Source organism: Pocillopora damicornis, chromosome 12, assembly GCF_964200805.1.
Source record: "Pocillopora damicornis chromosome 12, jaPocDami1.2, whole genome shotgun sequence".
NCBI classification, from domain to species: domain Eukaryota; kingdom Metazoa; phylum Cnidaria; class Anthozoa; order Scleractinia; family Pocilloporidae; genus Pocillopora; species Pocillopora damicornis.
In genome coordinates, this window is record NC_142681.1 from 6,038,224 (window position 1) to 6,061,440 (window position 23,217).

At 38.2% G+C, this 23,217-nt stretch overlaps 1 protein-coding gene and 1 pseudogene across 8 annotated transcripts; one reads left to right on the forward strand and one right to left on the reverse strand.

Annotated features, from left to right (window-relative positions):
* Nucleotides 1-871: 871 nt before the first annotated feature.
* Nucleotides 872-17,103, forward strand: LOC113675478 (uncharacterized). Of its 8 annotated transcripts, none has more exons than XM_089189789.1 (12): nucleotides 872-1,421; nucleotides 8,386-8,484; nucleotides 9,265-9,304; nucleotides 10,110-10,324; nucleotides 10,523-10,603; nucleotides 11,320-11,373; nucleotides 11,457-11,528; nucleotides 12,079-12,248; nucleotides 13,000-13,192; nucleotides 13,601-14,681; nucleotides 15,186-15,566; nucleotides 15,710-17,103. In XM_089189789.1, the coding sequence occupies exons 1-12, from the start codon at nucleotides 1,410-1,412 to the stop codon at nucleotides 15,721-15,723; spliced, it is 2,412 nt and encodes an 803-aa protein (XP_089045915.1). In that variant the 5' UTR covers nucleotides 872-1,409; the 3' UTR covers nucleotides 15,724-17,103. The 8 variants fall into 8 exon arrangements, with proteins under 8 accessions (XP_089045915.1, XP_089045913.1, XP_089045914.1 ...); XM_089189787.1 differs by having other exon boundaries at nucleotides 16,224-17,103; XM_089189788.1 differs by having other exon boundaries at nucleotides 13,604-14,681; nucleotides 16,224-17,103.
* A 1,000-nt stretch (nucleotides 17,104-18,103) lies between these two features.
* LOC149036219 (BTB/POZ domain-containing protein 6 pseudogene) lies at nucleotides 18,104-19,619 on the reverse strand (annotated as a pseudogene).
* Nucleotides 19,620-23,217: the final 3,598 nt, after the last annotated feature.

Sequence of the window (23,217 nt, forward strand, 5' to 3'; positions counted from 1 at the left end):
GTCGATTGAAGCCAAAACAAAACCAATTTATTGAAGCCAAAACAAAACCAATTTATTGTGGTGGAGAAGCGAATGGTTAAAGAAAAGTGCATTTCCGTGTATGTCATAGAATAACAGTTTCCTTCACAGAGAACGAAGAAAAACTTTTCTTCCCTACATTTGATTGTCTTTCGAGAAGAAGGGTACGCTTAGTTTAATATCTATCATAGGTCGAGTCCTATCCCCCCCGCACACATACACACACACACACACGCTCACGCACACACACCTGGTCTGCAAAAATAGTGATATACAGGATTGCTTTGCCCACAGCTCTGTTGCTCCGTTTCAAATCTGCCTTTCATTGTATCTTTATTTCCACTTCATCTTTGAATATTTGAATTTTACACCGCACAAAGCAAAGAATTATTTGCCACCCCGTACTTTTCAAAGCCGATTTTTTTGGCCCGTTTTTTAGTTCAAAGCAAGTTTTCGATCGAGCGGGTTTGTTATTTCAGTTGTAAGTAAATACGAGCACTACTAGTTTAGATTAGAGGTTCCTCCCCGTCAGGCTTCCTGCAGCGCTCCAGCTGTTATTTTCTCAATCTCCTTATGCCAAGTGTCAAAGTTCCTGGTAAGTTTTTGCGTATTCATAGGCTTTTTGTCAACCCCTGCCCTTAAGTTATTGATGAAAGTTGAGGTGGATGTTAAGAAAATCAAACTCAAAGCTTTTTCACGAAAAGGTTTCTGTTTGATCAGTAAAGTTTTAACTCCCACAGACCTGGCCGGTGTCATTTATCATTTACTGACTTCGTTTTGATCGACGTAAAGTTTGATGTTTTCTTCTTTTGTGACGTAACAATATGATACGCAGTTCGACAAGCAATATTTCAATCATTCTTAGATATTTGCCTCCCCGCTATCAATGTTTTTTTGTAGATTTCATGAATAGTTAGCGAAATTGAGAGCTCTAATCTTTCGGTAGGCAATATTTTCCGTACTCACTTAAGGGGAAATGCGAACTTTCGAAAAATCAATTTATTACGCAAGCAAAAGTAACATAATCGACCAATCACAATCCGTAAATTTGGCAGCGTTTTGATACACGCGCGTTGAAGCGTTTGTTCGTAATTTGTTATGCTTTGAGTTCAGCTTGGTGATTGTTTTGCGGTAATTGTGGTCTAGCGAGGGATATTTCTTGATCTAGGGGATTAAGGAAAGTCATTACCTCAAGCTGTGCCAGAATGATATGTAAATGTGGACTGGAAAGTCAAGCTGTCTGTTGCTGAAGCCGTTCGTATTCACCCCGGCCGGCTGAGCAAGGCTGTTGACCTTTGACGAGCTAGTTTGTGCTGTAAAGTTTTCGAGGAGTACATCACAAAAGACAATACAGCTGCCTCTACAATTGAGTCTTCATTGAAGGTGTCAAAATGGAAGTGAAGGTATGTTTTGGTTCCTTACTTATCCAGTATGTTGTCAAGCACCGGAGAACCGACTCGTCTTTTACAGACGTTGCGCGATCGCGGGTGTAATGTTATTTTATCTGACCGATAAACACGTCTGATGAATGAACGTCGCACTATACAGGCCTATCTGTGCTAATTTTCCCATTTTCCCATCAAGTTATTGTAGTGTTTCAGTACTTAAAAATTCAAGGGCTTTAGAAACTAGAACAGACTGATTACTTATCTACTGCTGACGCACTAGCTCACGATTCTTAGTTCACGGTTTCCTCCGATTTTATCAACATATCTGTGAGCCGATTGAAAACCCCTGCCTACTGTTGGTAAGATATTCATATCTACCTACGAATTAAGGCAGTTTTGTGCCGAAATATGATCAAATCGCGGAAAAGTTTTAATTTTAATTTGGGTTTTTAATATCTTCGCTGACGCGGACTTAAATATCAAGGTTATCGATAGACGAGTATATATAGCCAAAGGGAAAATTAGTTGTAACATGGTGAAAGTGTTTGGTTTAGCAAGTATTTGAAGTTTCGAAGTGGCATTTTTTCATGTTCTAGCCTCAAATCCCTTGAAGTCTCACAAAAGAAAATTTAATCTTGTTTCTGTTACGGCCGATCAGCACTGGCAACCGGGTGGTATAAGACAGGATTTATTCAAGTGCTGTCAGTATTATATTGATGTCGTCTAATTATTAGTTCACGCGCATTAGGCAAATCTAATTGCCCAGTCTGTTCCCGTTATAATAAATAAAGAATTAGCTTGAGGCGCTCTCTTTCTACTCTTATCCTTTTGCGGATCTCGCAATTTTATTTTTTGTAGAGGCATTAGATAATTTTTTTCCATCTGTTCACTTTTAAGAGCTACTATCCTCCTGTTATCAACAAATGCTTTAGTATTAGCGACCATTTGCAATAAATCGGTTTTTGATACTCTTGATATTGCACCCAATAACTCTAACACTGAATAACCTTGAATGGTCCAAGCCAAAATATTCATGGTCTGTGTTTCGAGCAATATTGCACTCTTAAACACATTGAAAATTTTCATTCTCTATTTCTCAGCAGCCCTAAGCAATGACTAACTGAGCTTTTTTTGGTAGATTTTAAGGAAAGTGTTACAGGTGTACCAAAATTTTTTTTTTCTGTGGTGTACACACCAAATAGTATCATAATAGATATTTGCCAGCATGTCCAAAAGATAGACTTTTGAAGACCTTTTTCGGTTAAAATAAAGAGAAGGAAATAACAGCTGTGTAGACTTGTTAGTCTTTGGTTATAATTATCCAGGATTTTCATGAAAGCATCCATTGTTCAACTTCCTTCCTGCAGTCAGTGCTTTTTCTTTCATTAGCCATTTGAAGACAAAACTTTTTCAGTGTGAACTCAGGCCAAGGTGTTGCTTTCTGTCTGTAAATACACTTATATTTTGGATATGATTATAAAAATTTTTTTCTTTTATTAATTATGAAGAAAAGTTTATTGTCCTGTCTGTAAATTTAAGTTACATTTTTGAAAATTATGGTGAAAATTCTGTGTTATCATTTATGATGCCCTTTTTACCATTGTTATTGTCCATTGCAGTGGAATATTAATAGTCAATACCACTTTGTAGTAGAACAAATCTTGGAAAAGCTTTGACTATGCAGACAATTGGTTTCAAATGTTACATTTTTAATCCACTTGTCAGTATCTTTAACCCAGACCCTGTATTATGTGACCAACTATAATGCATGGCAGACATGGACTCAAGTCTGTTATTAGTGTGTCTGACTACAAGGTCTCCAAATTTGCAATCTTTCTATGCATAGTTTCTACAGATGTGAGGTGAAGGTATGTCTAAGCTCTTGATCTATTAGAATCCTTTGAAAAGAATCCAGCCATGAGACATTGAAATCTGAAGTTGACATTGCATGGAAGGAACTCCAAGGCTATGATCCAGTTAGGTTTCCAAGCTCTCTTGTCTGAGCTCTTAATCTTTTGGGTACCTTTCAAGAAATTACCTATCTTCAGATAATAGTGTTAAAACTGGAGTGGAAACAGGCCTTTTTTTTTTTTTTTTTTTTTTACATACGTATGAAACTTATTGAGACTTAGTAAGGCTAGCCAATGTGACAGAGACTGAAGTGGACAAAGGAAGCACCATTCAAGGCTTCCAGTAAGATGTGTAGTAGAACAACGGGGGTGTAGACTAGTACTACAGGACAGAGGAAGATTCTCCCCATCTCAATCAAACACAACTCAGGCTATCAAAATTTATGCAAAGGATTACGTGTAGCAGCAAGGGAATTTTTTTTCAGATTTCTAATGACCTCTTGAGTTACATTGTATACACTTTAGTAAATTAATTTTGGAATTCAGGTTGCAATAACCAATTTTTTTTTGAAACAAGAACAAGGTTGTTGTGGTGAATGGCAGAACCTTTCAGTCATTTAAATCTACAGAATATCTTGTTCATAATTGCTCTGCATGTATATCAAAAAGAAACATGTGGCAGGGGTATCTGTCGATGTGCCCTGTGTAAGAATCAAACTTAAGTGTACTTTCTAAAAATTTTTTTTTGTCAGGATTCCCTGATTTGAGACATAAAAATTGAGTTTGTTTTCATATACAATTATAATGCTGGAATTACTTACTTTGTACCAAAAGGTGCTTGAACCTTCAAAATGAGAACAGCATTATTTTAGGACAAAAGTTGGTTGTCCAAGTTCATATTACATTGTTGGTAACTTATGTGCTTTGAATCATGAATGAGACTAATTGAATAATATCCCAAAGATGAGCCAGTTTTCTTAAATTTTGTTTTCATAAGGAATTCAGTTTACCTAGCAGGAAGGAAATCAGGATTAAAATAAAAGGAATTGTGGATTAGGGTTAAGTTTTCAAATCAGGTTACTTTTTGAGAAGTTAAGGAAAAAATGTGAGACTGCAAATTTTTGAATTGGTTACATTTACTCACATGTGTTGGGTTAGAGTCAGTTTTGCACCAGCTTGAGATTCAACTGTGATGAGAAGTCTGCTCAAAGAAGATATGAAATGTTTCTTAAGGCTCTATTCCCTAAAAATAACAGTTATTACAGGAATAGGATACATATATCATGCAATGTGCCTGTAGTTACCTGACTTGTTGCTGAAAAGAGGAATTTTTATTAGACTATCATCTGATGTAGAGTTATGGTCAGCAAGAGCTCATTTGATTTTTTATGTGGGAACTTGCTGTGTTCCTATTTTCAGGCTATGACAAGTAAAATTTGCCTGTAGTACCTCTTAGTACAGTCTAAAATTGGTTGGAATTCTTGAAAATGCAACAGATAAAAGGATTGCTTTACCTATTTGAAAATATTTTACCTGTTGTGCTTAAAATAAGGGAGAACAATGAACTTGATTCACATATCAGTCACTGTTTCAAGATTATGAGCATACAATGGTATATTATTCTCGGAACTACATGTATTATATGATACCTGTTGCCTAGACATAATATGGGGTACTGACTTTGTCTGCATGCACTGGAGGGTTATTTCACATAACTGCCCTTTTAGGGACTTTGAGGATTATAGATTGGAGTCATTGGACAGGTGCAGATAATTGACAAACTCAATTTTTTCAGACTTTCAATCTCTGAGTTATACATATTCATGTAATTCAATGTTAAAGGATATTTGTTCAAGATACCAGTGTTGAAGATCTGAGATAAAAGATTTTGAGTTGGTGTCTGAATGATCAGCATGAATAAAAAAAGAATTAGTTATAATTTAAGAACAGAGGTTGAATATTCTTGTTTTTGTCAAAGGAGTTGACATAATTTGTAACATTCAAGTCTCTCAGTTTTAAATGGCTAGATGACAACATCATTGCATTCTATATTTCTTTTGTTACAGTGATATGATAATACTACTTACAAAAAGGCAACATCAGCAGCCATGGAGTTTTTACTTTATGTTATAAGTTAATTAGAGCTTGATGATTTTTTGGGGTGAATTTGGCAAGTAGATGCAACTTTAACAAGGTACACAATGAATACTCCTTATACTTGACTGCAAGTATTTGACCACATGACATTTGTTTTCATCTTCACACTAATATTGTTTTAAAAAGCATATTGAATTGTTTTGAACTTGAACTTGGAAGCACTATAATTAATTTAGGTTAATATGCAAGCCATGGTAACCAAAATAATGCAACAATCAAAAATAATTATGGTTACATATTTTGTAAAAGGTGTTAATGAATTTTTTATTAATTTTTCAGAACCTGCAGTTTTGTTTCAGAATGTGTGATTAATAAATTACTGTTTTATCTTATTTGAATTCCATTTTAAAGAGGTATTGTTGTGAAAGAATATTGTTGAGTTATTTGCATGGTTACTGGTATGTAAATTATGCAGTATCTTGATTTGGGTGCAATTTGCTTTGTAAATATGTTCTTTAAAATTGGTTGTGGATTTCAATAACTCGACTTTCACATGGATGTGTGACAGGAAATAGAATTTGCATACTTTAAAGTTCCCTTTAATTTGTGGTTGTGTGATTAAAAAAGGAAAAAAACCAGTTCAAAATGGAAAATGATATTGCTGGCTGTATAGGAATCCTGAATAGGTTTCTCTTGAAAATCTACAGTGAATGTAAATCCTCAACAGCTTTTTATGATGATTTTGAGTTTCTACATTTCCCTCTCCTCATAGTTGAAAACAAAGTGGTTGTTCCTTTTTAATTAGTAATTAACCATGTCAAGTCAGTTTTCAATTTCCTGACTGAGTAGGGTGACAAACTGGTTAATATTCAAGAATTGAGCAGAAGCTTGAAATTTAACCAAGGCACCTGTAGTTTATGAGACCTTATGGCATGAAATATGGTTTTTATATGCATAACTGCTGTAAACAATAAGGTAAGAGTGATAGTCTGAATGAATATTTATTCATTGCAAATGAACCCAAACTAATTAGTGTGGCTAATGATTGCAAGAGGTTTAGTTGACAACCTGAAGTGAATTGACTGTGTGGTGTAAGAGTTGCTCGAGTCTTTCTAATGCTTTCACTTTCTTGCGGCACTGGCAAATCTAATGGCTTTGCAACCTTCTCGCTACTTGTTGTACTATCCTAAACAACCTAACTTCAGTCAAACAGCTTGGAAAAGGGTGCCTAAACAGAGATTTGTGAGTTATTGTGTGAAATCATTGTTATGTTATCGGTGAATCACTTGTGAATGCTGACATTTTTGAAGTAAATTAGGTGACTCATGCGGAAATTACATCAAGATAAAGTGTTCTTCTGTAAGAGACAGATTTGCACTTTCACAATTATCAGTTTGGAATTACAGCAATTGTGTAGAGGTGATTAGTTTTAAAGGTGCCATTGTTTTGTCAATGGTTTTTTGGTTCAGATTTCTTTTTATATGAAATGTTAGTCTATCATTCAATGAAATCTTGTAAGGTACATGCTAGGTCTTAAAGATAGGTACAAGACACAACTGTTTGTTAGAAGAAATACTTTGTACAGTTATGAGGTACAAAAGTGACTGAATGCTTTTCCACAAACACTTATTTTGCTATTAATAGTACTTAGCTTCAAGATATTATTTGCATTCTGTGTACAGGATTGTTACTGCAGCTGTAATAACTACATTGTAGCTGGAATATAGAAAGTCCTGACAAGTGGGACTTCAGCTGACAGTGAAGGGAACAAAATTTAGAAATTCTGAGAGAATTACAATGGGACTTATTTAGCTTGTTGTTTAAGATTTGCACATTCTCAACAGATAATCTCTTTGGGGTACATGTGAATTGTTTTTTTGGCCTCATTGTGATGCATTCACAGTATACTTCAAATTTAATCAGCCTTTGAAATGAAGTAAGCTAGTGAGTACAGCTGTGACTATTGCAGACAAATAAAGGTAGTTGTAACATTAAGTGTAATATATTTTATTAAGATATGTAAAGACCAGCATCATGAAGATATGAATTAAAAAAAACCTGAGTTTATTTAGAAAACAAAAAAATTATTTGTGTGGCAGCTTGGTGGAATAAGATAATTGTTTTGAAAAAGTTTTACAAAGTATTTTTTCTGGCAAACAGTTGTGTCTTGTTCTGAGTTTAAATGTATGTCAACATGTCTGTGGCTTAAATCAAAATCGGGGAAATCCGTCATTGACCTTATAACACTAGGTCATTTGTTTGCATGACAGTGAATAAGATTAATTACCCACACAAAACAGCAAAAACTAAATTTTGACCTGATCAAATCTTATTTAATTTTGCATACAGTGTATAGTGTCAGAGAACAAAGAAGTACATGTATTTTTTAGATGTGGAAAATTGTAGTTTCTGGTTTACTTCAAATCCTCTTGTCATCTTGTGTATAATTTTAATCTTGTGTATAATATTACAGAATGCTGTGTGGTATGTGCACTGACTTGTTGCCTTTTATAGGCAGTCATATTATCTACATTGAAGGGAAACTTATAGTCTCTACTTAACCTTTACAGCCTAGCATCAGTATGCATATTTTCCATATTGTCCTCCATACATTTTGTAAGGTGCTGATGGGGAGAAATGGTTGAACAGTCAAGAGCTTCTTTAATGATTATTTCCTTTATTCTTGTGACCTTGATGGAGAAAAAAGATGTTAGTTACTCTTGGAGGTTAAAGTGTTAAAGGAAATCTGGATCTGTCTGTCTTCTGTCAACCATTTTTCACTGATGACTTTAACAGATGGAAAAGAACTTCAGTCTTACGCAAATCCTAAGTACAATAATTGCTGCCCACTTTTCTAGTAGCACCCTTATTTGAGGCAAGAGGTAGCAAACTATTTGTCTTTTGGTTAGGCACATACTTGTTACAAGGCTGTATGAATGAAAATCAACTAATGATATACTTGAGGATGGAAGGAGAGGGTGAATTACTGTAGATGTACTGTAGGGTTGACAACTCTTTTTTTTTTTTCACAGAGTGATGGCAGTGATGAAGAAATGAAGGATGATATTGATTCTGTGCGTGGTCTGTTAGACAGGTTCAAGGAAGACAAGGAGAGGGAACTTCTTAAAGAGGTGACTTGCACAATATGACCCTTTCTTTGAAATAATACTAGTTATTTAAAGTAAGAGACAAAATCCTTCCACAGTCACTTCCACAGCTAAGATTTTACTCATGAAGAGTCCTCACTAAAATTTTCTAACTGAACTGTAGTCATTGCATAACTTGTATGCCCATTTTAAAGTAATTAAAGTCTTTGAACAATTAAAGGAAAATTGCAATCCAGGCAAAGTCTACATACAGCACAGCCCAGAGTTAGATGGCCAATGCACGTGCAAAACCTTTGCATGTTTTTTTTGCCATGTATCTCTGAGCTATACTGTAAGTATATGGGGCTACATTTTTCTGGGCTCTAATGATCAGGTTTTCTAATATTCCAGGGCAGAAAAAGTTGTCTTTCTCTGATTGCATAAAAATTGTATAATGAATGAAAGACTCCTCTCCAATTTGAATTCTGCAATCATTTTCCTGAAATTTAACCCCTCAAGGCCTGCACTTAAAAATATATTTGGTGCCATCTAGGTGGATACTTCTTACAGCTATGAGTATCATGGCCATTTTTGTTCAGTTGTATGATCTGCAGTGAAATTATTAAAGTAAGGAGTTTGCCGAAAAAAAAAAAACCCAAAGCCAATTTCCAGGGTTTAAGAATGTGCAGTTGATTTATTCCAATTGCTTTTTCTAGACAAGAAAATCAGGCAAATGCTTGTAACCAAAAATGAGTTGTTACTGACACTTGTGAACAGGTTTTTTTACTTTTTTCTCACGTAAAATGTTTTTCTGCCATTATTTAGACCTCCTCAAGTTCAACTTATGAGGATGGATACAGCTCAGGTATGATCAATGGATTGTGATTTATCAATTTGTGTAGAGTATGTGTATGTTTATAATAATCACTAGCCTCCATTTTTCAGAACAGTATGTTCAGTTCTTGGTCTTATCCCAGAGGGGTGTGGTGTTAACCCCTTTAATTCACAAGATCTGATTGCTTGTGTCTTTCCAGTGCTTTCACTTCCTCTCACAGGCAAATCTAATGGCTTCGAAATCTTCCAGCTACTTGCTGTTCTATCCTAAACAGCCTTATACTTCTGCCAACCAGATTGGAAAAGGGTGTCTAAGCAGAGATTTGTGAGCGATTGTGTTGTTGTGTTGTCAATAGCTGTTGCACATCTCATTGTTAATTAGTTACATGAATTTGGTATTCAATCAAGAAAACAATATCCACTTGATAAGCTTGAGTATTCTTATTACCCATTTGTTGGAAAATGTATGGATAGTATAAGAAGAGGTTACATGTTAATCACTTGTGGGAGTTTAAGGGTCAAGAGAACATAGCTATAGGGACAGTCAGTCATGGGAACAGGTAGTGTGCAGGGCACAAATTTATCAGCAAGCAAAAATTGGAGAAAAGTACCACACAGTTCAGTGCACAGGTTATTCATTGGACACCTCTAAACCATTCACGAGAAAGTGAGAGTGTTATTTTGACAGATTTTAACTTATTTTAGTGTTCCTCAGTCAGAAAGCAGTGACATCAGTTTTGTAAGTTGTAACTATCAAGCGCCTATTTGTTTATAAAGATTGTGGCAGCCAAATTACATGAACTAACTTATTGTTGCATTTCACCTTTTAAATGTAGCTGGTGAAAATTTGGTTAGTGAACTTGTAAAGAAATCAACAAAATCAACCCTTGTGATGAATTTGAAACCTGTTTCCAAAACAAGGGATTCATCAACAAAGATGGGTTTGGGAGATGCAGCAGCAGGGGATGATGAAGGAGAATCTTCTGGTAAAGGAGTTTCACAGAAAAGAAAACAGGATTCATTCTTAGTTGAAGTTCAAGAGAGAGCTGAGGTACTGTTTATTGAGCAAAATGAGAGTGATTTCTTACATTTTAAGGTGGCTCTGTACTCACACAGTGCTTCTCTCTGCTGCCGATTGTTTTAAGTGGGCACAGGCAAACTGTTTGGCTTGGGTGGCCAGTAGCTATTTGCATGAGATTGGGACAGAAATCAAGCCCAGCTTAACAAAATTCTTTTGGTTTTATCGTAGGTGATAAGTAAAAGTGCTCGAAAAGCTCCAGAAACATTAGTATCATCAATTGGACAAAATGTTGAGGGTGATCCAGATACGGTAAGTACAATAATATCTTAGAGGGAAGGGAAGATTACAATGTATACACGCTTTTTTTAAAATAATAATTTACATAAGTTTAATTGCTCAGTGGCGATTCATGGTTAAGAATTACCTGATATCTTGTCATAATCGCCTCACGCAGAGTTCTTACGTTAATGAAATGCTAATTTTTGAAAGTAATTTTTTTCTTGTTTTAAAAAGAGATAATGAAAGATCAAACAGTTTCTCTCAGAAACCCCTGCGTGACAACTCAATTTCTACATTTATTTTCTCAGTGCTCAGCTTATGTTGTTGAATAAACCCCTTGGGTTCTTCCTGGGGGACTTAGCGACAATATTCACTTCCATTGCAGTTTATAGGGAATTGTCTCAATACTGAATATTTGTTATGCTAAGAACACAAATGTTGTCAAATGCAAGGCGAACAACAATTGTGAAGAATTTATTTTTAAAAGGGTCGTAAAATTTATCGGTTTCTACTTTGACTTGTTTTGCCGCTCTCTGTGACGTTTTTGTGTCCTATTTAACGTACGACATATTTTGTGACAGTGTCTGGGAATTCTGTGAACTTTCTTTACAGCATAGTTTGCAATAAATCTTATTTTACATAGCAACAAATGAGATTCGCAAAAGAAGCGCGTTACCGTTTGTAATCAATTCGATTTACGTGTTCCGTGTGTTTAAATATAACCACTCGTACCTTATTTTTTGCAGGAAGAGTTTCTCAGAAAGATCCGAGCTGCACCATCCTCATCAAATGAATTTCGTGTAAGCAGAAATGTAATTATTAAAGTAACATTTGTTTTTGTCCTCTCTGTATATTATTTAAGCTGGATTTTTTTACATCTTAGATGGAGAACAACGAGACTAGACCGTTCAGAAGTAAATCGGCCTCAGAGGTTGACTTATCCGTGGTTGTGCCGGTGAGAGATCCTCTTGTTTGTTTCAGAGAGAGTGAATTGGCGCCTTAGTTTGACACTTTTTGGCCATAGATACCATTTATGGATTACAGGGGACATTTATAAACATCCCAGCCCTCTTCAAAGAAGAGGTCCAGGGATGACTGAGATCTTCCTTTGTTAACAAAATTTATAATAATTAATAGTTAAAATAGCCAAAATCCTGGATACGGCCCTTTTAAGTGGCAGTGAGGCTAAATGGTTAGGGGGCGGGTGCTTCCGCATTTCAACGCGTTTTCCCCCGTCCCCTCCACTTGTCACTGGCTTTGTTCTCCAGGGCAAATGGTTGGCCCTGTTTTGCACTTACTTGGGAAGTGAAACGCGCATTGCCCGTCCACAGGAAGCGCATCTCATGTGTGGGTTACTTGCGCGCTGGATGCGCACTAACGCGTGTTTTTGCCGAAGGAAAGACCTTCAGCCCGTTATGTTAGAGTGTAGCTCGCTTATTGAATTAAGTTTCCTCAGAACGGAATATTCGAACGAAATTTCAAGTGGATACCATACTATTTTGCAGATTGCTTCAACTTTAAACTCGGAAATTCAAAAGTCTAAAATCCCTCTGGTGAGGTCAGGCTCGTTAAAGGATCGCAGAAAACCCTCAGCTGCTTCCAGGCGGAAAAGTTTGAGGTCAAGTTTTAATGAAGATTTTGATGATTCATTTGTTATCAGCGAAGGAGAGGAGTCGTGAGTATTACTTTTACCTGATATAGTTGAAGCAGTACACGATATTAGCGATATGAACTCATCTCTACAAATTTCAAGGGAGTTAAGGCAAAGATGGTTGATAGGGTGTGAATGGTATTGAATACGAACATGTGTTTTTTTTTGGGGGGGGGAGGGTAGACTACTCTTATATGTGCTTCCCTTGTCTCAAATATGACGCAAGACAAGTAGGAGACCATTCGTTGTTGGCCGAGTCAGTTATCACTAAAAAGCTCTTTTTTTGTTGTTGTTATGTTGAACACGTACCTGGAACTTTGCTTTCGTTTCTGCTCTGGGTTTTCTAATGCTTCTATTGCTGAAATTATAGGGGATTGTGTTGCTTAAATTTACCATTAGAGTAATTTCAATTGTGCATGAAACGTATTCCAGGATTGTATCGGGATTGCTCTTGTGTGCTCTGTGACTACTTGAGAAATTTCATGCCATCCTCTCAACCATGAAGGTGTATAACTGAAATAAATCGTGTCTCGGTCGTCAGCTTTTTACGCTCCCGAAGAAATGTTCGCATCGTAAGTTTGTCACGCTTTGTCGTTCTTGTCTTATGTGTGATCGTTGTGACAACTGTGGTTTGGTTTCTATACCTCAATTGAAACGGGTACGGCCATTGGTTATTGATATGTACCCTTCAATCTCTGCCCTGAAGAAGCCATTAGTACATATAGTACTGGATATGTAAGAGTCGAAGTGGTACATACAGTCATTTTAATTTCAGGATGGAAGAAGACCGCAGTGTCACACCTGGTGGTGGCTTCATCATAAAGAACCCGCCTCAGTGGGACGTAGGGGAGGCGGTGAGACCACGAACCAAGCCAAAGCCGAAGGTGAAGAGCAAAACTGTGTCTGGAATAGCTCTACCAGGGCTGGCTGATGCATTAATCAAGAAACAAATTGCAGCTGAAAATAAGGTTGGTCCATTGGAGAAAAAATTTTTTCTTGGAGCGATAACATATAAGCTCACAAAACTGCACACCGTTTGAACAAGGAGTTCACCATATAGGAGTAGAGGTTTGTTTATCCTCAATTTTCAATGAACGAGACTCAATGATTTTGTTAACTCCTTCACTCCCAAGATCTCTTGAGTAATTCTCCTTACTGTCTGCCATATAATTCTTTTGATCTTAATTCCGAGAATTTGGTATTGGATCAACTAATATTTCCCTTACTGTTTTTACTTTATTCTCATCACTTATCTGCTCAATATTGTTTTAATAATGTAGGGAGAAATTCTGTCTTGGTCGCTCATGGGAGTTGTAGAGTTAATCTTTTGTTTCAGGGGGACATTCACATTTCCTCCTCTTTTTGTGTTATTTTAGCAGCGTTCCCAGGGTAGCGCAGCCGAAATTGTCCGTGCGGCTGCCGAAAATAAGAAGAACATGGCAGCCAAGGAAGAAAAATTAGAGAAAGAACCTGAAAAACCTGCTTGGTTCGTGGAGGCAGAGGCACGGAGGAAACTCCATGAACAGCGACGGCATCCCAAAAGTAAAGAACAAGGAGAGAGTGAAACTAGTCTGGGGCCAGAGAAACCGGTGAATAATGGTCCTGTGCTCAAGTCTTTACCTCAGAAACCTGAAGTTAGAAAAAAAAAATCTGTCGGTGGTGGGGCGATGACCGTTTTTCGCAATATTGTGCTTCGTCCTGTTCAGAAACCTGACGCAGTTCCAACCAAATCCGAGGACGACAGCGATGCTACGAAGTCGTTTAATGTTTGTCTTCGTCCCGTGTCTAAAGCAGGTCCTTTAGATAACCAAGCAGATGAAATAAAGGGAAGTTTTCAACCAGTACGTTTGAAACCTATTGCTCGCCGTCTCGCAAGACCCTCGAGTTCTTCAGTCACGAATACCGAAGCAACACCATTGCGCACACGAACGCCTCCCGAAAAAACATCTAGTTCACAGTCGGTTCAACTAGAAAAAAGTGCACGTGAGTATCACACCATCCCTCCTCTTGCCCCGATAACTTTAGAGCGTTTGGAACCGAGGGTTTCCGAAAGTTTCTCGTCACCCACGAATGGTGAACGAGTCACGATTTCCTCGAACTACTTAAGTGGCCCTCATAAACTTCCCCCAAGTACAACGCCTAAACCTTCCAACAGATCTAAGACAGAGACAGTGACAGTCACCGCTTCTGAAGTGCCGCAGCTTTCATCAGTCAAGCGAAGAAGCGTAGAGTTAATACAAGCCAGAGTGGAAAAGAAATCTTCAGGACCTTCAACTTCAGCCGTGCCATACGGGGACCTGAGCGGATCCCGAAGAGGAAGTGATGCGCGAGATAGAGCAGAGACATATGACTCGGCTTTCAGGCCAACTTATACTGGGGACGTGCTGCCGCAGTGGAAGATCGAACTCATTGAGAAGAAAAAGAACTCAACGACTTCACGCGAAGGGTCAAACAAAGGTAGGTCGACTTACATTTTTCCCGCTTAGAAGACAATGATTTATGTTCGATGTTGACAGCTGCCTACTCTGTAGGCGCGCAAAAAGAGTCTTAAACCTGAAATTCCCAAGATGTGATTGTTAATTGCTCCCTCTAACTGCTGCACATTTGCTTGTGAATGAGAGACCTTCAATTCTGCTCAGCCAACTTCTACCATCGCACTCTGTTTAGTCTGACGTTGCAGCATATTGAGCAGACTATCAGCATACTCTGCTTCGCGACAGTCGGGATTAGTTCACCCTGGTTAGTACTGATGTTGGTGTCTGACTATTCAATAATTCGAGAGGAAGTCATGTCACCTGGGCGATCATACTCTTCCAGATATTTTGTCGAGTATATCAGAAAAATTCCTTTCCCCTTTTTTTCCCCTCTTTCGTGCGAATTTTTACGTTCAGTTATTCCTTGGTACTCTCAGTAGATATTCAAAGAGCCAGTGCACTCATCGAAGTGATGTTTTGATTACAGATCGTCCTCATCAGACGCAGATCACGAACGCAGTTGTTGTTCCACCTTGGAAGAAGGAACTGGCTGAAAAACGAAAGCAACGCTCTCCGGTCACTGGTAACCAGGCCTCCGGCAAAGAGAATGAACCGAGTACGTTTTCGGAACTACCGCTATGGCAAAGGGAAATCGCCGAGAGAAGAAAGCGCCGAGAATTTTTGCCAGGTCAAGAGCTCCCTGAGAAAACAGACAACTCTACAGAAAGACCCGAATGGCAACGGAGACTGAAAAACACACGACGAAACCAACCGATCGTGGCCCCAAAAGGACCATCGGAAGATTCGGCAGAGTCGGTACCGAGTTTTATGAAGGAGTTTGAGAAGAAAAAAAGAGCGTGTCCTCGTGGTAAGTATTTCTGTCAAGTAGAAACTAACTACAACCAGCGTTTAGCGGGGTCATATCGTTTGCATCAAGACAATCGAAAAAGGGGGTCAAGAGTCTTCGTCATTACGGCCAATGATTTCCATTTGACTACTATTTCCTTGCAGAAGTTGATGCCTAAGGCTGTATGATCCATTCGCGCTAACACCAGCGGGATAGCATTCTTGTTAGTACAAAAAAAAAAAAAGCAGCGAAGTATTTTGCACTAACGTAGTCTGCTTTTTATTTCTGTGTACTTCACCAAAATATGTTCACAACGGCGATCGAATGCTCTTGTTGTACAGACTTAATTACTCAGGGTTTGTTCGCCACGTTAGTCTTACGGAGGTGGGGGTAGGACGGGCATGTAAGGAGCCCCCCGTAGCTATGCCCCTGCACTTAAGCCTAAGCATCAGCCTACGGCTGTCAACTTGATGGCTCATTGTTCCTCCTTCTTTTTTTCTTTCGTTTTTTCGGTTTGTTTGTTTTAAATGGGAGACGCTAATGTCGTTGATGATACCGTTATTTTCGGAACCAGTCTACTTGCTTTCACCGTGGTGCTATGTTTGCCCTGTGTAAAGAAGGACACTTGTTACCTATTGTGTTGTATACATCTAAACTTTGAATTCTTTCGATTTGCAGGAGGCAGCAGAAACTCAAGTTACGTTTGACGTCGGAAAAAAAACATAGCAAAGTGCATATCTCTTCTCCCTTCTTGCATTTGATAAATATGATTTCTAATGTGTTCAACAGATTTCTATGATTTTTACAAAAACATATTAAAAAAACACATTCAAACACCTATCGCTCGCTAAACTTATTCCTATTTACTGAGTATTGCTCAAGGAACAATTTATAATTTTTTAAAATTGATGAAATTTTTATGCTTCAGTTCGATGACTTTAATTAATTGCGATTAGTTGTTTTTGTGTTGTTAAAGAAAAATAGAGCGCTTTACGATTAAGCGCAATATTTATAAATTTTCAAGTGAACACTGAGGCTGTGCCCAGAATTATTGAACGCAAATTGTTATTTTTTTAGTAAGCAAGTGCCGTCGAGCTAGTTATACCCAGCGTGGGTCACATTGGCCGGAATATTTATTTTTTGGGGAAAATCACCAATGGATGGATTTGATTGAAATTTTACAAATGCTTCACAAATTACTCCAAGGCTGAGTTGTCTAATTAAGTTACACAAGGGCTAGATCTTGTTGTAATGAAAGGCATGAGGTAATTGCGTTTACAAATTGCGTTCCTGTTGACAAACATACTGAGATGTGTTTTTTCTGCGTTACTTTTGAAAAAAAGCGCATCTAGTTGGATTTAGGTAGTTTTACTGGTGAACACAAATGTTGAACTTTTCTTTACGAAAAGTGCTCGTTATTATCTCTACAATGCATATTCACTTGACATATTTCGTCCATCGTTAACTGTTACCTTTCAAACACGGTTTTATTTTAGATCTACATTTTCAATGAACTATGGAAATAAATCTTGAATATAAGATAACTTGAATTTACAAACGTGTTGAATCTTCTTTTGTCAAAAGTTTTTCTTGCGTCGAAAATGGTGACTGTAGAAATGAACTCCTTTGAAGTCACTTGCAGAACTGCCATTCCCACTTTGCTCAGTTTGCCTTATCAATTATAGTCCGGGAGCAAATGTCATAAAATAAGGTCCCGTCTGAAATTCGTGCTGAAAGCAAGCACCCAGTGTAAAAGTGTTCATTAGTCCTACTAAACATGAAAAGTTTTGGTGCCAGCTTTGGCACTTGCTCAGACGGCTTTTAGGGGGGGGTTAAATTCTGATCCATGAAATCCAGCGTGAAAACGAGGCTAAAACACATAATTTCTCATAACTTTGTTAATAACAGGCGAAAATACACCAAACTTGCTCACATGATTGGGCATGATCCTCCCTGTCGATTTATGCTAATTTACATAGGTCACGTGACCTTACGCATGAAAGCGAGGCTGAAACAATTTACTATAAATTTGTCAAAAAAAAAATCCTTATCATGCCAAACTTGCTCACCTTAGTCAGTTAGACATCTTGCATCGATCGGTATCGATTTTTCACGATTGAGTTTTAAAACTAATACCAATTCTCCTCCTTTGTCGGCTGAATTGCTGCTTATTTTACTAATGAGAATTAAGTTTTATAACAGAAAGGAGTCGCTGTTAGCGTCCTTTTCTGTTACTTTCTTTAAAATAAATTTTGTTTGCATTTGTTTAGATTAACTCTAATTTATTAGAATAATTGTTCTTAACTCTGCTTATGAACATTGCAATACGCAACATCCAAAAATACTTATTTAATTGGACGCTTTCCCCAGAAACTGAATTTATGGTCGCCTTTGCTGAAGAAGAAACGGCAATTTTAACAATTTCCAGAGTATTTTTTGTAGAGAATGCCAAATTTTTTTGGGTTTGGTTGTGTCGTTTAGGAAACTGAATCTTGTTTCTAATAGACTAACTAGTTGAGCTAAAGCAAGAGAATATCAATTATATTCTCTCGGTTTAAGATAGACATTTTCCTTACCAACGGTTTGCTAATGAGATTTGTAATTTCCTTTCCGTTATGTTCCTAACTGGTTACTCACTACAGGCTTGTACAAATTGGCATCAGTTGATTGACTGATTCAAGCCAACAGAAATGAACTGTTTTAGTTTATTAAAGCGAAAACAATATTTCGGGAATTTGTCCAGTTGAAACAGAAGTTCCACTTGAAAGGGAGCTGCTATCCATAAATGTGAATGTTACACCTGAACACTGAACAGAATTGAAACCATCCATTCCTTTTGCTGAAGGAGGACGCAGTTATACAGTACCGAGTGTTTTTCCGTGCAACGACTTCTTTGTCAAAAGGCACTTCTATTCCGTAAGAATCAAAGTTTACGCTTCCCGTCGTCTGGACCTCTTTATTTTTTAAAGACAACAAAACCAGACCAGTTTGTTTAATCGAAAGCATCAAGTTTATTGTGTAAGTAGAGTGCTCACTGCCATAGAAACGAACTCCATGTAACTTAATGTCCTTGTCCACAGAGAAATCTATGTTATCTTCCGTACCGTTATAAAAGCAACGTTTTGTCGTATTGAGAAATCTACAACATCGGTGAATATTTTGACATCTTTTAGTCTCGGGAAATCCCGCTGGAGAGCTGGACACGAAATTCAGGTATCTGACAAGACTGACGATCTCCTCTTTTGTGAGGATATCACTGGCTAAAACCTCACTTGCGAAATCTTTCTGTGTCATCGTTGGGAAGCGTATTGCTTTGACAATTTCTTCACCGAGAATTCTTCTTTTATTTGAACCATCTGCCTCTAAACCTTGTCTCTCACATTCCTTTGTGGCCCACAAGTCAACGGTTTTAAAAAGATCAACCTCTTTAATTGTCAGTGTATCTCTGATCACCACTGTTTCGAGCAAGGGCCTCTCAATGGTAACAAATCCTTCAGATTTCACAACTTCCTCTGTCTCCCAATCGATCACTTTCCAGCATCGATCCATCAGTTCTTTTTCTTCATATTTCTGAGCGAATGGTAGAATGATGAAAACATTGGACGGATCCAGGTTTTTGAGGAGATATTCGGTACATTTATCAGCGAGCGAAGGCACCATGTATTTTTTCGCCAAGTACAATACACCTATCACATTACTTCCGCTCAAGTTGACTTCATCGCTGTACATGAAACGAAACAACTCCAATAGACTCTCGTAGTCACAGTCAGGCAGTTCAATAGAGTCTTTAGTCTCCGCTAACTCACCGTAAAACATGGCTTCAAACACAGGACTGCTGATCGATAGAACAAACTTGTGAGCAGGAATCACTTGATTACTTTCGCTTTCACCATCCATATTGTGAACAACAAACTTGATATCGCTGAAGCGATCGTTGTTGAAAACAAACTTAGTTCTTTCTCTGATGGTTGGTCTTGTTTTTTGCCAGTATTCTTCGACGAGAGACATGTTTCCTGACCGTGGCGCTAAAAGCAGTTAAGAAAGTTAATTTCAGTTTGCGAGGGAGTGCATAACATAAATGGGTGGCAACTCGAGACAGCGGTAACTTACAAAATTTAAATATATGATCACATTTTCCAAATTGTTATAATTGTAACCCAATTTAATTGCGTGACCCAGCCTCCGTGGCGGGCCGTAAGCCTTCCTTTTAGTTCGTTAAAACTGAACGCAAATAAAATAATTTCCGTGGTTTTGTTATTTTATTTCGCATTGCGTTACTTTGGAAAGACCAATTGGCAGTTTTAAAGTTTATGTAGTCATAAATTATAAAGACTTTCGATATATAATTTCAAACTAATTTCACTAGCCATCAGGAATGGTGAACCTAGCTGAATTTTATGTATATTTGCGTTTGTAAAATTCGTTTCATCTGGTGTTGCACCATGTAAGAAATTTGTCATGATAGAGACTTCGCTGAGAAATTTTTGAGGGTGAGAGATAAGCCGGAGGGAAGATAAACTGACCGCATCTTATAATCGATTCTATTTCGCTTTGTCACCACTACCTAGTCATATATAATAAAACTGAATTATTACATTAAAGAAAACAGCAATTCTGGAAATTGACCGCACATAGTGCTTGTTTCATTTGTTAAGGATTCATAGTTGGTGAAAGTGAATGTTACACCAGCCCTGTACAATAAATTGAGCCAACACAACTAATTCCTTGGCAAGTAGGAGGACCTGATATCAGAGCACTTATAGCGTAGGAGGTGTTTCTTTTTATGTTAATTTGCTGGTCGAAATAAACCTCAAAACCATAGTAGCTACATTTCTGGCACTGCAACAACTCTGATGGAAACGATGCAGTTTTGGTTGCTAGAGCTGATTTGCTTATATTGTCTCTCACCTCTGAGGTCACTGGGTAAGTTTGATTTTCGTTTCCAAAGAACTGAAAGTTATCGCGTGTAACGCTACATCCTTCTCCACAGGGAAGTTAAAACAATCTCTGCGATTCGGATAATTCCAAGGGTTGTCTGACTTTAAGCCCAATCTGCAGCATCGTTTGATATCACTAAACCTCTTTGCCTTGGAAAAGCCTTCTACAAACTTAGTGATGGAATTAAAATACTTAAAGATACTGATAATCTCATGTTTGTTTGATAGGTACCCTTCAACCTCTTCCCTGAAGAAGCCATTAGTACATATATTACTGGATATGTAAAAGTCGAAGTGGTACATGCAGTCATTTTAATTTCAGGATGGATGAAGACTACAGTGTTATACTGGTGGCTTTATCATAAAGAACCCGCCTCACTCGGGCGTAGGAGAAGCGGTGAGACCACGAAACCAAGCCAAAGCCGAAGGTGAAGAGCCAAACTGTGTCTGGAATAGCTCTACCAGGGCTGGCTGATGCATTAAAGAAGAAAAAAGTCGCAGCTAAAAATAAGGTTGGTCCATTGGGAAAACAATTGTTTTTGTCGTGGTAATATATAAGCTCAAAAAACTGCAAACCGTTCGAACAAGGAGTTCACCATATAGGAGTAGAGGGGTGTTTATCCTCAATTTGTCTTGCGTGATGTCTTGTGTGATGTCTTGCGTGATGTCCTGCGTGATGTCTTGCGTGATGTCCTGCGTGATGTCTTGCGTGATGTCTTATGGGATGTCTTGCGTGTGCATTGGTGGCGCCTTGACTGACTGCTTGGACCTAGAGTTTGTTAAACTCGATGTCGATGTATAAAGTTTGACGAGCTGTCAAGGCGATCTTTCCTTGATCGAGCGAAAGTGGCCTTCCTTTTCAGCGTTCAATGTTTCTTCATCGAGTTTGGTTCAACGCTATTTACAGGGCGCTACAAACATTTAAGCGTTTATTTATTTTAATTTATGGTAGCAATTTACGATATTTTACCGATCGCTGATCCTCCCGGTTGATCTTCAGGTCTAGGGATAGATTAGCTAGGCTATCTCTAATGAACGAGACTCAATGATTTTGTTAACTCCTTCACTCCCAAGATCTCTTGAGTAATTCTCCTTACTGTCTGCCATATAATTCTTTTGATCTTAATTCGGAGAATTTGTTATTGGATCGACTAATATTTCCCTTACTGTTTTTTCTTTATTCTCATCACTTGGTCACTCATGGGAGTTGTAAGTTTATCTATTGTTACAGGGGGACATTCACATTTCCTCCTCTTTTTGTGTTTTTTCAGCAGCGTTCCCAGGGTAGCGCAGCCGAAATTGTCCGTGCAGCAGCCAAAAATAAGAAGAACATGGCAGCTAAGGAAGAAAAATTGGAGTAGGAACCTGAAAAACCTGTTTGGCTTGTGGAGGTGGAGGCACGATGTAAACTCCATGAACAGCGACGGCATCCCAAAAGTAAAGAACGAGGAGAGAGTGAAACTGGTCGGGGGCCAGAGAAACCGGTGATAAATGGTCCTGTGCTCAGGTCTTTACCTCAGAAACCTGAGCCAGGAAAAGACAAATCTGTCATTGGTTCAATCGGTAAAAAGTGTACGTGAATATCACGCCGTCTGTCCTCTTGCCCCGATAACTTTAGAGCGTTCGGAACCGAGGGTTTCCGAAAGTTGTTCGTCACTTACGAATGGTTAACGAGTCACGATTTCCTCCAACTACTTGAGTGGCCCTCATAAACTTCTCCCAAATACAACGCCCAAACCTTCCACCAGATCTAAGACAGTGATAGTCAGCGCTTCTGAATTGCCGCAGCTTTCACCAGTTAGGCGAAGAAGCGTAGAGTTAATACAGCGGATCCCGAAGAGGAAGTGATGCGCGAGATAGAACAGATACATATGACTCAGATTTCAGGCCAATTTATACTGGGGACGTGCTGCAGCAGTGGAAAATCGACCACATTGAGAAGAAAAAGAACTCAACGGCTTTACGCGGAGGGTCAAACAAAGGTAGGTCGACTTACATTTTTCCCACCTAGAAGACAATGATTTATGTTCGATGTTGACACCTACCCACTCTGTAGGCGCGCAAAAAGAGTCTTAAACCTTAAATTCCCAAGATGTGATTGTTAATTGCTCCCTCATGCTGCTACAAATTTGCTTTTGAATGTGTAGCAGCACGCTCACTGCTTAGCCAACTTCTACCATCACAAATGATTAAAGGGGTAAGTTTCTAAAGAAACTGTGGTGCTGCGTCGGTGGGAGAGTATAGCAGGTAATTTAGTGTTAACAACTGGGTTGAAAACGTAAATTAGCCACCGTAAAGGGTAAAGAAGCTGACGTTTCGAGCGTTAGCCCTTCGTCAGAGCGATTAGAGGAATTGTGGGTTGTGTGTGGATTTATATGTAGGAAGTGGAGCTACGCCATTGGTGGGAATGTGATGACGAGAAAACAGGAATAAATTAGTTGAATAAAAAGCGCTCGTTGATTCCGTGGGGATTAAGGGTGCCGATTTGGAATATAAATTTTTGTTCTAGTGTTTTACGGCTTTCCGAACTGCCTAGATGTAAGGAAAGGCCGCAAACTGCCATATGCTGTTTAGAATGATAAGGAAGATTAAAGTGTCTAGCGACTGGTTTGGATGCGTCCTTGTCATTTCTTTCCACATCGCGAAGGTGTTCTCGGAATCGGTCACCCAGTCGTCTTCCTGTTTCGCCGATGTATAACTTATTGCAATAAGTGCAAGTTATGCAGTAAATAACA

Excerpts from the sequence above, each read along its gene's own strand:
- LOC113675478 (XM_089189783.1), top strand. The coding sequence starts at position 6,503 with ATGGCTTTGCAACCTTCTCGCTACTTGTTGTACTATCCTAAACAACCT. Across the intron at positions 9,305-10,109 it reads TGAGGATGGATACAGCTCAG|CTGGTGAAAATTTGGTTAGT; the intron begins GTATGATCAATG and ends TTTTAAATGTAG. Across the intron at positions 10,325-10,522 it reads AAGTTCAAGAGAGAGCTGAG|GTGATAAGTAAAAGTGCTCG; the intron begins GTACTGTTTATT and ends GTTTTATCGTAG.